Source organism: Eubalaena glacialis, chromosome 20, assembly GCF_028564815.1.
Source record: "Eubalaena glacialis isolate mEubGla1 chromosome 20, mEubGla1.1.hap2.+ XY, whole genome shotgun sequence".
Classification (NCBI taxonomy): Eukaryota; Metazoa; Chordata; class Mammalia; order Artiodactyla; family Balaenidae; genus Eubalaena; species Eubalaena glacialis.
This window is the reverse complement of record NC_083735.1, coordinates 13283447-13298391: the sequence shown is the minus strand read 5'-3', so window position 1 is coordinate 13298391 and position 14945 is coordinate 13283447. Positions and strand designations below refer to the sequence as shown.

The 14945-nt window shown below is 44.5% G+C and overlaps 1 protein-coding gene across 4 annotated transcripts in view; it reads right to left on the bottom strand.

Moving 5' to 3' along the window:
* STOX2 (storkhead box 2) overlaps positions 1 to 14945 on the bottom strand; it is a 207094-nt gene that overhangs the window by 98212 nt on the left and 93937 nt on the right. The window contains exon 1 of one of the 4 annotated variants that reach the window (XM_061177534.1): positions 2850 to 3112. The exons of the other annotated variants lie outside the window; for them this stretch is intronic. Within the exon in view, the coding sequence (XP_061033517.1) occupies positions 2850 to 3015 (166 nt within the window). The 5' untranslated portion in view covers positions 3016 to 3112. Of the gene's footprint in view, positions 1 to 2849; positions 3113 to 14945 lie in introns of those variants that run through there. 4 annotated transcript variants of the gene reach the window in all.

Genomic DNA, 14945 nt, shown 5'->3' with positions numbered 1-14945 from the left:
ACATTTCAAACTGGTAGTTACTTATTAGTGAAAAAAGACTGTTTGAAAAGGTTCTGTCTCATTAGAAAGCAATTATGGAATGCCTATAATTTTGGCTTAAATAAACAGAGTTAAACTTGAAATACCTACTGTGCGATAGTAGGCCAGATCAAAAGGACAGCTATTCAAATTTCCAAGGACCTCTCCTTTCCTAAAGTTTAAAAAAAAAGTGATTTTCACCATATTTTTAAGGAATATTTGTTGGAGGGGATTGATTTCTCTTTCACCATATTTTTAAGGAATATTTGTTGGACGGGATTTCTGAAAACAGTCTCAACTGAAGTTATTTTAAGTCATTTAGTATTTCTCTGAAGAAACTTATCTTGTCCTTTGAATCCAACAAAAAAAACTCTTTTTACTGAGAATAAGTATGATAAATACTAGTAGCTATTATGGCAAAACGACTGGACAAACAGAAAGAAGAAGTATGAAAAGCTTCATGTGTTTCTAAGCTGCTTCATTTTCTATTTCATTTTATGTGACAAAGGCTCTGTTTGTATCCAGAGTCACTAACTTGATATAAGTGGGTTTTCTTACATTTGTTAAGGGGAAGACAACTTCTCCCAAATGATCTCAAAGTGTCTCAATATACCATCTATTACTATCAACACTGGTATTTGGAAAGGAACCATATTTGAAAAGGAAATTGACAAGCTACTCTCAATCTCCCCCAAAAAGATGTGTATGAGAAAGATTCCACCTACTCTCCCAGTGTTCATTGTAGGTGTTTGCCTTAATATTTACTTTATCCTTCCATGAGCCCCAACCCTTTTTATTATACATATTGGCTAATAATTAAAATAAAGAATAAATAACAGCTTCCATCCTTGGACAAAACCATATTATATCCAACCCTGCAGCCCCATGAGAATCTAGCAAGGCACTTTGCTTGAGGTGGGGGGAGACTCCATAAAATGCTAAATGAATAACACAGCTCTTCTCCCCCCACCTTCTGGTTTTCTTTTCTCAGTAGTAACCTAACATGAAACCTGCACAGACAACCACCAACCTGAAAGAGCTGATCCTTCACTATCCCCATAGGACCAGCTTACTATTTACAAGTCAAGAAATGAGATCAAAGAAAATGAAAAGCTTCTTCCTCAAGCCCTCAAAAATGCCTTGAAAAACTGGCAATAGCAGAGAAGTTCTTTAGCAAAGAATAAAAATGTGATCACAATGATGCTATGACAAGACAGGTGAAAACAGGCTCCATGGGAACGTGCCTGAAATCATTACAGAGTCTTGCAGGTTTGTTGAAGACATTATGGCCAACTGCCCTCCTACAGCCTCACTCTTGTTATCAGTACTGATTCCTGAAGAGGGGCAAAAAAGAGGCGAAACTATTCAGTGTGGAATGAAGACATTCAAACCCCAAGGATATGAAATCTGAGATTATCTGAACACTCAGTGTAGACATGGGTTTATGGACATATGTGTTTTGAGGTTACACTTGGATTTAGGTGTATTTCAAAATTTACTGCCACCAGCCTGAAGAATAAAGCGACCACAGCAGTGACTGACTTCAATTACTGAAGTATAAACTGTAGTTGTCACTTCCTTTACAAATCTGGCTTTTCATGACAGGGAAAATCAAGGGAGGCTTATTGCCAAAATAGTACATCCTTATGTCACCAGATTTTGCAGTAAAAAAGACGGTTATTTTATTTAGGTTTTATACTCACGGAAATGCGCTCACAAGACATTTTTAAAGCATGAGATACCGGTCCCAGTTTTTTTTTTTTAAAAAAAAACCTTGCTGTTTTAGGAGAAAGATAGTAGAGCTAGACTCTGAGTACCAACTGCAAGCTTAAAGCAATCTTCCCAGGATTTAGAGTGATTTGGTATAGGATGTGTTTTCAAATATCATCTCGGTTTTCCCATGACATTTTGTTTAGAAGAAAATGAATTCATTCAGAATGAAAAACAAACAAACCAAAATTGGTGTCTTACACATCATTACATACAAGTGGTCAACAGTAAGTAAGGAGAAAACAACGAGAAGAGTTTCAGGATTTTCCTCCTTCAGCGTTTCAAGTATTTTATCCCTGGGTTTCCAAGTCACACAGCACAGCCATCCGCTATATTTCCAAAGGGAACTAACTGGCGCCTTCAGAAATTCTTCTATGCCTTTTAAGATGAAACCCTTCATTCCCGTTTACCGTTTTGTTTGTCCTTCCTGTCTGACATGCAAATACATGACACAGCCTCCATTCTTTCCATACAACCTGATTCAAAGCAACATATGTTAAATCCACACAAAATCATGTGAGCCTTCAATCCGCATACACACCATTACCCCACCGAATGCATTCAATGAGCTGCAACACAGTTCCCTGCGTGCAAGCAGACCAGCCTGAGACCTCTTCCCTGACTCAAACCATCCAGAACTGTGCATGGAACCTGTTCCCTTTTAAGAAAGAAAGGCTGTTTAAATACCCACTAGGATAATAACCGGCCACAATGCGGGAGCGAGCAAGCCCGATACTGCGGGCAACGGCGGACGCAGGCTCTTCCACAAGCTCAAGGAGGCTGGGCGCCCGAGCTGGCGGTCATTTATCTGTGCAGCCAAAACGCCCGGCACGTCCCCCTCCCAGATTTCACCTAACTAATAGCTCTCCAACCCCATATTGAGAGGGCCTGCTGTGGATCTTGCGGAGGTACAAAATGGTGGATGTGAGCTAATTTTTTCCCTGCTTTCCCCATAACTTATCGCATCCATCACCGCCCGTCCTCCCGGGGAAGCACCCCGGCCGCGGCGCCCGGAGCACGCCCCGCGGCCCCGGCCTGGGGGCAGGAACGCGGTTACCAACCTGATGTCATGTAGCCCCGCGAAGCCTGGGGCGCGAAGGCCGCGGGGAAGCGCTTGTGCAGGCGGTAGTCCTTCTCGCTGCGGGACCTCATGCGGTCCGAGGCCCGGTCCGAGAAATCCGAGCTAGGCCAGGCTCGCCGCAACGTTGTGCTCCGGGTCTTCTTCATGGTGGGGAGGGCGACCCGCTGCCCCGATCCTCGGGGCCTCAGCGCCGGGGCGCAGCGCGCGGCTTCATCCGTCTACGGCGGGCACGACCCGGGCGGACTCTGCGCGCATTTTCCCAGCCCCTCCTCGTCGGCGTCTATACCGCCAGCGGCGGGTCCGGCCCTCCCCACGCCCCCACACCCCCCCACGGCGAAGGCTCCGATTTTACACACGTCCCACAATGCATTACACTTCATTTGCAATCCGCCCGGCTTATAGCTTCCAGATTCCTGGGGGGAAAGGCACGTTAGGAGGCTCCCCGGCCAGGAGGAGGCGGGGAGGGGGCGGGCGGGGTGAGGGCGCCGAGACTTGCAGCGTGAAAGCAATGGGAGCGCAGACAATGGCCCGATTCAGCGCAGGAGTGCTTAGCCAACTGTGAGCCACGGCACAAAAGACCCAAACAAATGAGGAAGCCCAGGCCTCCGGGGGTGACCCGAGATCGGGCGCCCGGGAAGCCGGAGGGGCGGCGGCAGACCCTCTCCGCACCGGGCGGCTCAGAGCGAGGCGTGGGGATGACAGTGTCCAAGTCGTGTCCCCCTGGGCCTTTCAGCCGCGCGGCCCGCAGTCCCGGGCACGGGCGGGCTCTGCCTCCCCTGCAGTCCTCGGGAGGCAGTCTTCATTACAGAGGCTCGGATGGGGGGCGCGTGTGCACAGGATCCGAGCAGGCTCTGCAGTCAGCAGCTGCGGCGGCGGGCTCCTGCCGAATCCAGGAAGAGTCCTCGCGACTGCAGCGCCTCGTCGATCTTCCTCCTTCCAAGGCTCAGGGTGGTGTGCGTGCGTGTGTGCGTGTGCGCGCGCGCGCCGACACGCATGTGCCCCCCTACACAGGCATGCTCCTACTTACTGGCCGCGGCGGCGACGGGAGCCATGGCTGCCGAGGATGCGGAGCCTGCCGATCGCCCCCCGCACGGCGGCACCGCTGCTCAGTCGCGAGCGCGCAGAATGGCTATTGAAGAACAGGAAGCCGGGAAGCCGCTCAGCCTCATGCTAATCACCGAGCTGCCTTAAGTTAGAGCACGGATCCTGTCAGGCTTCTCATTTTCATGTAAAACACCCTGCGGCGGCTCTGGGACTTGGCTGGTGCCCCAGCCAGGAGTCAGCGCTCGGATATTTACATATTTTTAGGATGGCGCCTCCCGCCTGCAGAAAGGGAGAGAAACCGCTCGGTGGGAACAGGGCAGTCTGCGGTGCCCTGCCTTGCCCACCTGCGCCAATCCCGGAGGCAGCTAGATCCGGGGGAGGGGGCGCCACCCGGAGCTCCGCCGACAGCCGCAAACGCCCGGGCACCTGGTCCACGCCGCCTGGAGAACGCAGCGAGGGCGGCTCCGGCTCTTCCTCGCTGTCCCTCGAGTCCCCGGTGTCAGTCACTACCAGCCCGCTAACCTGCATTCAGGTCCACAGCCCCACTACCCGGCTCGGCTCTGCACAGCTGTTTCTGGTCCAACAACCAATCGCTAAAGGACAACAATGCGCGCGGCGCGGGAGGGGAGGAGGGGGCGATGCGCCGCCCCGGCCGAGGCGCCGGGCCCGGGATGCCGGGCCGGGACGCGGAGGTCACTGCGAGTTAAAGGCGCGCAGCCACATTGCGGAGAACCCCGACCGCGCTGCGCTGCGGCCGTTTTTTCAGCTTGGCTTCTCGTTTGGGTTTCCAATAACGCTTAGGTGTTGTAAACAACAAAAATAAACCCGATTCTTCTTACGTCTTTGCGCTTTTTTCCATTTGTGACGATGCAACGTTCAAAATCATGTTTTATGCTGTTCTACATATTCGCAGGTGCCAAGGTACAGAGACAGGGATATGAAATCTTTATGAAGCTATGATCTTTTCAGGCTGATACTGCAAAAAACAACACCCCCTCCCCCAAAAAACCCACACTGGGTTCTAAATGGTTAAGATTCAGGAGTTTTAGCACAATTTGGTGCTTTTCCAAGGCTTTAATTCTTTGCGGGGCGGGGGGGGGCAAGGTTCTCGAAGAACGACACAGAGTGGGGCGAGGTTTCAGCAACAAACATTATAGAATCTAGAACTTCCATTCAATGTCTAAGGGCTGCCCTCTGTAACCTGGGGCCAGTGTAACTGATCTATCTCCCGGGAAACCGGGGGTAAACAAACAAAAATCACTAAGCAACTTGTATTTACACTAATCAAAATTTATTACTAACCTTAAACCAGTCAGCTAATATTCAGTGACATTTTTTAAAAGTTAGAAAAGGACAGTCTCCCAAAAGGCACATTTTGCTAAAATGTCTTCTTACTGTAAGAGGACTGCTAAGAACAGAAAGCCTCCAGCTTTAGAAGCTAAAGAAGACTAAATGTGTAAAGAACCATAAAGGTAATAAAAAATAATTGTATTAATGAATGCATGAGATAGTGACATTTACATATCTCAATCCAATTCAACAATTACCCTACATCCCATGAGCCAAAAGTGGTTATATGAATGATTATAATGGTTACGACTGAAGGCTAATGGTGATTGCTGTGACAACTGTGATACTTATTCATTTAGCAAATGATTTTTGACTGTCTAGTATATGCTGTGATGGGTGCTGGGCAAACAGAACAACACACATGGCCCCACGTAACTTATGGTCTAGGTAGTAAGCAAATAAATGCAAGGATTGTGTTAAGGTCTACAAAGAAGAATCACCTCTATGAAAAAATGACAGTTAATCTGAGACCTAGAGTATGTGGAGTCATCCAAGCAAAGAGTGGGGAGAGTGATGTTTCAGAAAGTAGGAACAGTGCATGCAAAGGCCCTGAGGTGGGAAAGAATCTTGGCTTCTGTTGGAAGAAGTGAAAGGCGGCCAGTGTGGCTGGAATTGGAGCATAAGAGGAAGGCGTGTGATGAGATCATGGATGAAGCCAAGAGCCGGATCACGCAAGGACTTGCAGGCCATGTTAAGGGTTTTGTATTCTATTGTATTATGTGAGCCACTGAAGGGTTTTAAGCAAAGAAGCAATGATAGTTTTAGAATTTCTATATAAAAGGGGCTTAGAAGAGGGATTCTGTTTAGGGGAGGGGTCATCCAGGACTTTTCCAGACTGTAAATTTGAATCGCACTTGACTTAAAACTGAGAAAATATTCATTGTTCATCTGAAGGAATGGGGGTGGGTTGATGGATATTTTGGGAGGAGAGCTACAGCTCCACTCAGCTGCCTCTGAATGCTGGCCTTTGCAGAGCAGCGATATCACCCAGTGTCCATACGCAACAGAATGCTCTTGGAGCCAAAGCCAAATAGCCAGACACAGAAGAATCAGGCGGTAAATAGGCTGGGTTAGCTGAATCGAATCAGATAGTAAAGTAGGAGAGGTAGAGACAGTTAAGTAATTTATCCATCCAAATTAAGTGGCAACATCAAAAGAAGTTATGAAGGTAAGACTTGAATCTAGCAAACAACATACTGTGAAACCAACCCTATGTAAAGAAAGTGGAATCCCGTTATTACAGCCACTGTTAAAATCAGACTCAGTGTGTCCATCTGTCCTATGGAAAGATTCACTCTGGTCATACTCAACCCCTAGGTCCCTAGTCCTAGTTTCTAATCTCTCAACCTACTTGAGACAATCAAGTATCTGGGTCTTGAACCGTCCATCAAGCAAGCTCAGTTGTGTAATCCCAGTTTTTCCTAGTAGGAAAGTTTAGAATTAAATAGCGAAATGATACAGCAAATCACTTTCACAGTACTTGTAATTTTTAAATCAGGCTTAAGAATAATTTGTACATTTGGTATTTACACATCAGATAGAGATACTAATTAGACACACATTTGCTTTGTGATTCTAATTCAAATGTATACAGTTGGCCCTTGAACAACCAGGTTAATTCAAGTAATTTGTAGCAGCCATCCCATCCACGGTTCCTCTGATTCAATCAACCACGGATGGACCATGTGGTATTTACTATTGAAAAATACCCACGTATAAGTGGAAATGGGTAGTTCAAACCTGTGTCGTTCAAGGGTCAACTGTAACTGATTTTAGACTTGTAATTTTAAGTTGAAAGGTAGAAGAATTTTGACTTTGACGTGCTCCTCATTTAAAACTTTGGTTTATTAGATTTACAAGAGTTGAATGAATTTAATAGTTACCAGTATGTAAACTCCATGAAGGCAAGGGATGTTTTCTGTTTTATTCATTGCAGTTCATTGTTCTGCTTTGTTCATAGCTGTGTCCAGTGGCTCACAGTAACTGGCCCAGATGTGATGACTAATGAAGCCTGATTAAGTACTCTGAAGAATCTGGTTTGAAATTTTCCATAACTGTGTTTCTAAATGGGGCTAATTATTGAGTAAAAGGACTTTAGTCTTCAATCTGAGTTGATCAAATGTTTTTCAAAGGCCCCCTGAGAGTTACAGTTTTAATTTTATTATTTTTAAAATACCAAATTTACAAACTGAATACATTGAATCTAAAAACTGAAGGAAATTTGATTTTCCCATTTGTATCTCTAATCAAGGAAAATTTGATATTTTGAATTTGTATCTCTGGTATACTGAACATTCATTAAAGACCTAAATATAAGTGATCTTTGCTGTGCACAGAAAGCCCCACTTTGGTATGGTAAGAGAGCTAAGTCCGCAGAAAGGAAATAGGTGTTTATGTATTTACGTACGTCTGTGATATATGCATCAAACTTTGTGATTAAAATATTTGTTAAATAAAAATCAAAATTCTGAGTCTGATAGCCATTTATCTTGCTGCTGCGTCCTGAAACATAATTTGAAAAAGATATTAACAGTTTCATTTGACAAATGTGCTTTTAGTCAAAAAAAATACATATACACACCTTAAAATTGGGCGGTTGTGTGGCCCAGGTTAAGAAGCTAAATGGAATCTGGAAATGAATGTGTCCCAAAAGGACGAGGGCTTTTTCAGAGGCTTTCGAGCTGGAAGATTGGGAGTATTTCTTATGTGACGCATATATACACTCATATATTTGCCTGTATGTACGTTTGCACATTCATATGACCTGGGCCTCCAAAAGCAGCTAATAAGGTAGCTGACCATGTACTCGGTAGATACATCTTTGTCCTCCTTTGCCCAGGCTCCAACCTGCTAGTTATAATTTTATCAGAAAGCTTGAGCATTTATTGTCTTTCTTAGAAGATGCTCTCTTCTTATGTGGACCACCAGCGTGGTTGCCAGGGCGGTGGTCATGCTGCTGGCATGCAGGTCTGCAGCTCCCAATAAATAATGTGCTCTGGGGAACCCTTGTCCTGAGATACATTAACAAATGTGACTTGGAAAGAGGGTTCCATTATAAATTCAGAAGATGTGTTAATGTTACAACAGGCCTGCTGGACTTCTCAGAGCCTTTCATGTGCAAACGCACCTTGTAAATCTACCAAAAAAAAACCAAAACACAACTGCTCATCAAGCTCTAATCATAGGACCACCTGTTGCTGGGGCACATTTTGGCAAACAGATCTAGACAGGTGGTGGGAGGTGATAAATCCATGGCGTAAAACATGTTTCCGAGAAGTCCTAAGAATGATGAGACTCTGTATATATTGGTCTTTGCACCCCTATCAAAATCTAAGCTGAATTTCCCTTAGTCTCTCCACTCAGGTACATCGTCACCTATAACCCACTGCTGACAGGGCTATAATGAATAATGGTGGTCAATGAATTCTACTCTCAAAGAAAGCAATTATTTGGGGATGGAGGAACTCACCAAGGAGAAGTAACTCAACAGGGGCCTGAGTGTTTGGGAGGACGGAGAGGCTGGAGTAGGCTGGGAGGATGATGACATCCGTCTCCAGGCCAGACTAAGCGAAGTCAGAGTAATAGAGGGCAGTGCGGTGCGGTGATGCCAAGGAGAGCAGGCATTCACGTCTCTGCTGGGGGCCTGGGAAAAGTTCATCTTTGAGTTCCATTGTTTCAATTGTCATGGTGATAAGCTCTCAAAGTGAAGATCTGAGGTAAATATATAAATGTTCCATTTCACTGCTGGCAAGCAGAAGGCATCAAGAAAAAAATAGCCAATTTTATTATTACGCTTGATCACTAACGGGGGGGGGGGCACTTAAAAAACCTGAATCCTTTCTAGATCCTTTTGTTCACCTATGCATCCTGCTTTGCATCAAATAACAAAACAAGCTGAATTCCAGTGGGGGCCAGCAAGGAACACTGATACCATACCGTGGATGCTACTGAGTTAAATAGCTGAAATACAGAGCATCCACAAACTGGGTTTAGGAAAAAGAAAGAGGACAACACCCAGGCACAGCTAGTGTGTATTCAAGAGCTGCAGCATTCAGTGGTGCCCAGCACACCCTGCTCAAACTGGAGCAGTTACCCAGGGTCACGAACAGAGTCCAGAGAAGGTAGAAACAACCTGTGTCCGTCAACAAATGGAAAGAGCAGATGTGAGGAAATTCTGACACATGCTACAACATGGATGACTCTTGAAGGTATTATGCTAAATCGGCTAGACACAAAAGAACAAGTACTGTATGATGCCTCTTAGATGAGGTGCTTAGAGTAGTCAAATTCAGAGACAGTACAATCACCGTTGTCAGGGCCTGGGGGAAGGGGAGGGGGAGTTAGGGTTTAATGGGTATCGTGTTTCAGTTTGGGCCGGTGATGAAGTTCTGGAGATGGATGGTGGTGATAGTTGCACAGCAACGTGAAATGTACTTAAGGCCACTGAACTGTACAGAAAGAATTAAAGTAGTAAATGTTACGTATATTTTATGCAATTTAAAAGATAAAAAAGAATAGAGTCCGAGAAGCAAAGGCACAGTCAGGAAGTGGCTCTGTGTGTACAGGGTGGAAGAAAAGCTGCTGTGAGCTGGTCCTTTCACCTGCACACACGGGGGGCACACAGCCTCGCCTTTTTTAATGTTTGAAAACAAAAGCTGATATCAGGTAGACCGAGAATATAAAACAAGCTCAAAAGCAAACTGGCAGGGTCAGGTTCCACCCAAATATAACTGGAAAAGGATTCTTTCAAGGGTGCATTTGAATTTGTCAAGATCTAGAGAAATTTTTTAGAAGACTCTTTTAAGTTTAGAGATGCCAAAATTTTTGCTCTTTAAAATTTATATTAACAAACACGCCATTTTGATACTCCATTTCTACCAGCTGGAGAAAGGAGCCTGAGCAAAGTCACAATGGTCAGAAATCGATGGAGGGAACCCTAAATAGTCTTGTTTGTCTGAAAGGCAGGAAAATGTCAGGGACTCGTGAGCCACTAAGCTGGAAGGGTATATTGGGACAGTTGGTGGAGTATTTGGGATTTGAGGCCAGTTAGTCTGTGCATAAGTAAAAAGGGAAAGGGGCGCGTTGAATCCTGAGCAAAGGAGAGACATAGCTGGGTTTGGACTTGAAATTTTAATCCAGTGGGAATTGGCTGCAAGCTTGAGGGAACTTTCCAAGGTGACGAGAATGTTGTTAAAACTGAATTGTGGGGACTTCCCTGGTGGAGCAGTGGTTGAGAATCCGCCTGCCAATGCAGGGGACACGGGTTCGAGCCCTGGTCCGGGAAGATCCCACATGCCATGGAGCAACTAAGCCCGTGCGCCACAACTACTGAGCCTGCGTGCCACAACTACTGAAGCCCGCAAGCTCTAGGGCCTGTGCTCCACAACAAGAGAAGCCACCGCAATGAGAAGCCGGCACACCGCAACGAAGAGTAGCCCCCGTTCGCCGCAACTAGAGAAAGCCCGTGCAGCAACAAAGACCCAACGCAGCCAGAAACAATAAATAAATAAAATAAAATAATAAAATAAATAAATTTTTAAAAAAACAAACAAAAAAACCTGAATGGTCGTGATGGCTGCACAATTGTATAAATTTATAAAAACACATAGCACACTTAAAAATGGTTGGATTTTGTGGTATACAATTATACCTCAATAATACTTTAAAAAAAAATTAACCCAGCCATAGAGTGGAGGACAACCTGGAAAACTTACAGACTTGAGCTAGAAAACCAGTCAGGAGGAGAATGCCACAGCACAATTGAGAGGATGCTAGTCAGAATTTGATTTCTAACAGAAGGAATGGAGAACAGGGAACATTGCCAGGTTCAAACCTGCCGACCTACACAGTTGATCTGTGAGAGGCTGGGGAGTGTAGGACAGACAGGGCAGTGGAGGGCAAACAGAGGAGACAGGGTCAGGGGTATCTCCAATGTTTATGGACTGTGATTCCACACACATACACTGGGAAATCATTTTAATTCTGGATCCTCCCCTTTCTTGAGCTTTGAAGTATTTATTATTTATGCTACTGATTTTGGTTCTTATTCTCATACTTTCCACTGTTAAATAGTTCCAAAATATTATACATACACACATTTTTCTTCTTGCTAATATAACTCGCAATCTCTCCATTACCCAATCCATCGACAAATTTCGCCTTATCTGGCTTCTTGCTTGGCGCTATTGTCTACTCTCTCCTCTTAAAATGTTTCCCTCCTTTGTCTTTCTTACTGTCCCTCTCCCCTGGCTCTCCTCCTACCTCTCAAGTCCACCTCCACCCATTAAACACTGGTGTTCCCTGGATTCCACCCCCAGTCACCCTTCTCTACTTTCAGTCTCACCAGCTGAGCTCAACAACATCCACTGCTCTGTCTTAACCCCTAGAAGTGATTGATTTCCAAACACTCTCCATCAGACCTCTCTCCTGATCTCCAAATCCTTATTTCCTACTGCCAAGTGAATATCTTCCCCGGATACTCCATGGACAATCAAACTCAAGCTGCTCATTACACCCAATTAACCATCTTCATCCGAGTTCTCCCAACCTCTGGCTTCTTGGAATACATTTCTGGACATGGCGAACGGCACTCCCAGCCATTCGATCTCCCAAAGCGAGGAGCTGGGATGCATCTTCAACAGCTTCCTGTCTCTCACTGCTCTCCTCCCATCCATCCCATGACTGTCACTACACTCAATCCGTCACCAAATTCTTGTGTTTCTACTGCCTTCCTGTATCCTGAAGGCCTGAGTCAAGGCACTGGGGAAGGAGAGAGAGGCCAGACACAGAAAGCCAGTGTCATGTGCCTAAGATACAGAAAGGGTACCCTAAAAAATTCAGTGAAGTAAGACTGTTATAAAATTTGAATATTAAAAATTAAAATTAAATATATGTAATCAAATATCTAATTTATTTGTTTAAATACATTCCTCAAAATAAGTTTATCCATTCAAAACTGAAACTTGATAATAAGCAATTTGTAATCAGTAATCGATATTAAATAGTTTAAGGCAAAAATCAGACTGCACAATAATAAGACATTTATGTGTTTCAGTCTTATGTTAACTTGCACGGAGAAGCCTCAGTTCACGTGTGAATGCAGCTGGAAATCATAAAAATATTTAACCATCTTCTCTGATACAAGATTTTGACACTGATGATGAAGCATCTGACTCCTGTTCAGCAAACTTTGTTACCTGAGCTAAAAGGTAAACCTCGGGATCTGTTTTTTCCTGCATATGCCACGTACATAGTAATATCCACCGCCCTCTTCTTTGAGAAAATACCCATGAGGCTCTTTTGTCAGGGTTTCGCGTCTCTCTTCAGAATGGTTAAAATATTCTCAGTAAAAGGATAAGAGTTTTAAACAAGTTGTTCAGTCAACTAAAGGAGCCCATTTCACCACGTTCTCCCTGTGCAGCCTCTACATCCCGTGGCCTCCTTCAATCTACCTCATGCTAGAAACCTGTCTTGGCAAATTAGCACGTGTTGCAGCTATATTTGTTCATTTGAAGGACCTGCAGTTATACTCATAAGCTTCAGGGAATTAAAGGGAGCACCGAAATGCCAGCATTTACAAAGCCAGGAGCCACTAGGCATGCTCTCACAGAGAGCAAGCTTCCTCTAGAAAGACCTAATATTTTTCTCAAACCCTAAGAGATGAATAGTGGACCTTCTCACTGAAAGCCAACAAGCTTCAGAATGAAACAATGGTCCATTGGAGTCACCACACCTCTTCACAAGTTGAGGGGAAAAAAGGAGAAATTTAGTTGCCTGACTGACATGACTGACAGTTGTGACAATTCATTAAGTAAATCTTTCCATTTTCCGAATGCATCTCAGACTTGCCCTGTGTAGACAACAGTGAGCGACTTTGCTTCTACTGCCAACCTTCAGAGGCAACACAGGTCCTCCTGGACCACCCGAGACTTCAGCACAACTGAACGTGGTGTCTCTGTGAACTTTGTTCAGCTCATAATTGACTAACCACAAAAGACCAGCTAAAATCACAGTATCAGTGGGTTCCTCCGATTGTAGTGACTGGTCTCAGCCTCGGTGTGGTCAGAAAAGGTCAGCAAAATTGTAACTCTCATCATTTTATGAAGAAAAATACCTTATCTTCACATCGAACAATTCCTTGAAGTATTTTGCCATGGGAGAACCAGTAGACTTTTGTGAGGTACAAGATATTTCATGATTCCTCCTCATCTCATGACAAAATCATGAAGATCATGTGATCTGTAAATCCACTCACTGAGCACAGGTAAACAGTTATCAGGAGTAACATCCTAAAAGTAAAACACAGCACACACAGGGCCAAACAGAAATGGCCTCCACCTCGTGGAGCCTCACACGTCCCCGAGTGACACGTGGCATCAATCTGTAAGCCTTCGTTTCTTTTGTACTTTTTCCTTAAAAGAGCAATATAAATACGAGTTCTCACTGTTCCTCAGCAATGTCAATTTCCGTCTCCAGACCTTCTTGGAAGCTGCCCTGTTTGCCTAAGATGACTATCACCTCCTTGTCCTCCTGGAAAATTCTCATTCATCCTTCAAGATTCAAATTGCAGTCAATGCTCTGACAAACTTTCCATCTTCTCCCTCTCTTTGCCTCCCACCCCGTCTCCTGCAGAGTTGGAAGCCCTGGTCCCATCTATACAGCAATCTGTGGGCTTCCATGATGGTGCGTACAATGCTGTAATAGAATGCGGTACCGTACAGAGATGTCCCCTGCCTCCCTGGCTTTCCGGTTCCTTGAGACCAATGACTGTTTTGTTCATTGAGCACTTGCTATGTGCTCAAGACGGCTACAAATTCTGGGATTCAAAGTTTAAAAACAAAATAGCAATAAGAACAAAACTGTCTGTGATTAAGGAGTCTCCATGCTCATGGGGGGAGATAACGGTAAACAAATGAGTAAATTATACAGAATATGAAATAGCAATGAGTGGAGTGGAGGAAAATAACGCCGGGGAGGAAGGCTAAGATGAAGGTTTTCGATTTAAGATGGAGAGGCCAGGGAAGACTTCACTTCGTTCATCTTTTGAAGCCTCGTGCCTTTTAAAAGTAGGTCTTCTATAAGCAGGTGCCAAGATATGTTAATTTTTGGCCCTCTTCAGTGTTGTGTTCCTCGCAGAAGCCCAACAAATGCCCATGGATTTATAAAGTGGTTTCAGGGTTGTAAAGGAATATTATACCTACTTTGTTTTCCCTCAGATCCACTAGTAGCTAAGGAATAATAAATAATGCCTTATGTTTGTATAGGACCTTACAGTTTATTGAGTCTCGTAAGGTCTGAGGTCAGCAAGGTAACATTTGTTATCATAATTAAAGATGAAAAAACGAAGGCTCAAAGGCAGTAAGTGATTTGCCCCAAGTCATACAGAGGTTGAAAAACCAGAATTCCTCTCTTGAGATTCCCAGTCTAGGATTTTTCCTGCCCTACCCTGCTGCCCCCGTAATGACGGATGGGGGTAGTTACTAGATTTAGGGTTATATGTTAACTGCTTTTGGGTAGTCCGAATGAAGTTCACAGAAATCTTTATATTGCTAGAATAGTCCCCCAATTTCTAAGTTATTATAAGTTTTTATGAATATATGTGCGTGTGAAAGAGAAGACAAATTTCTCTGGATGACTCAAATGACTCCCTCGGTTGGTTTATACAGATGGGCCATGAGATTTA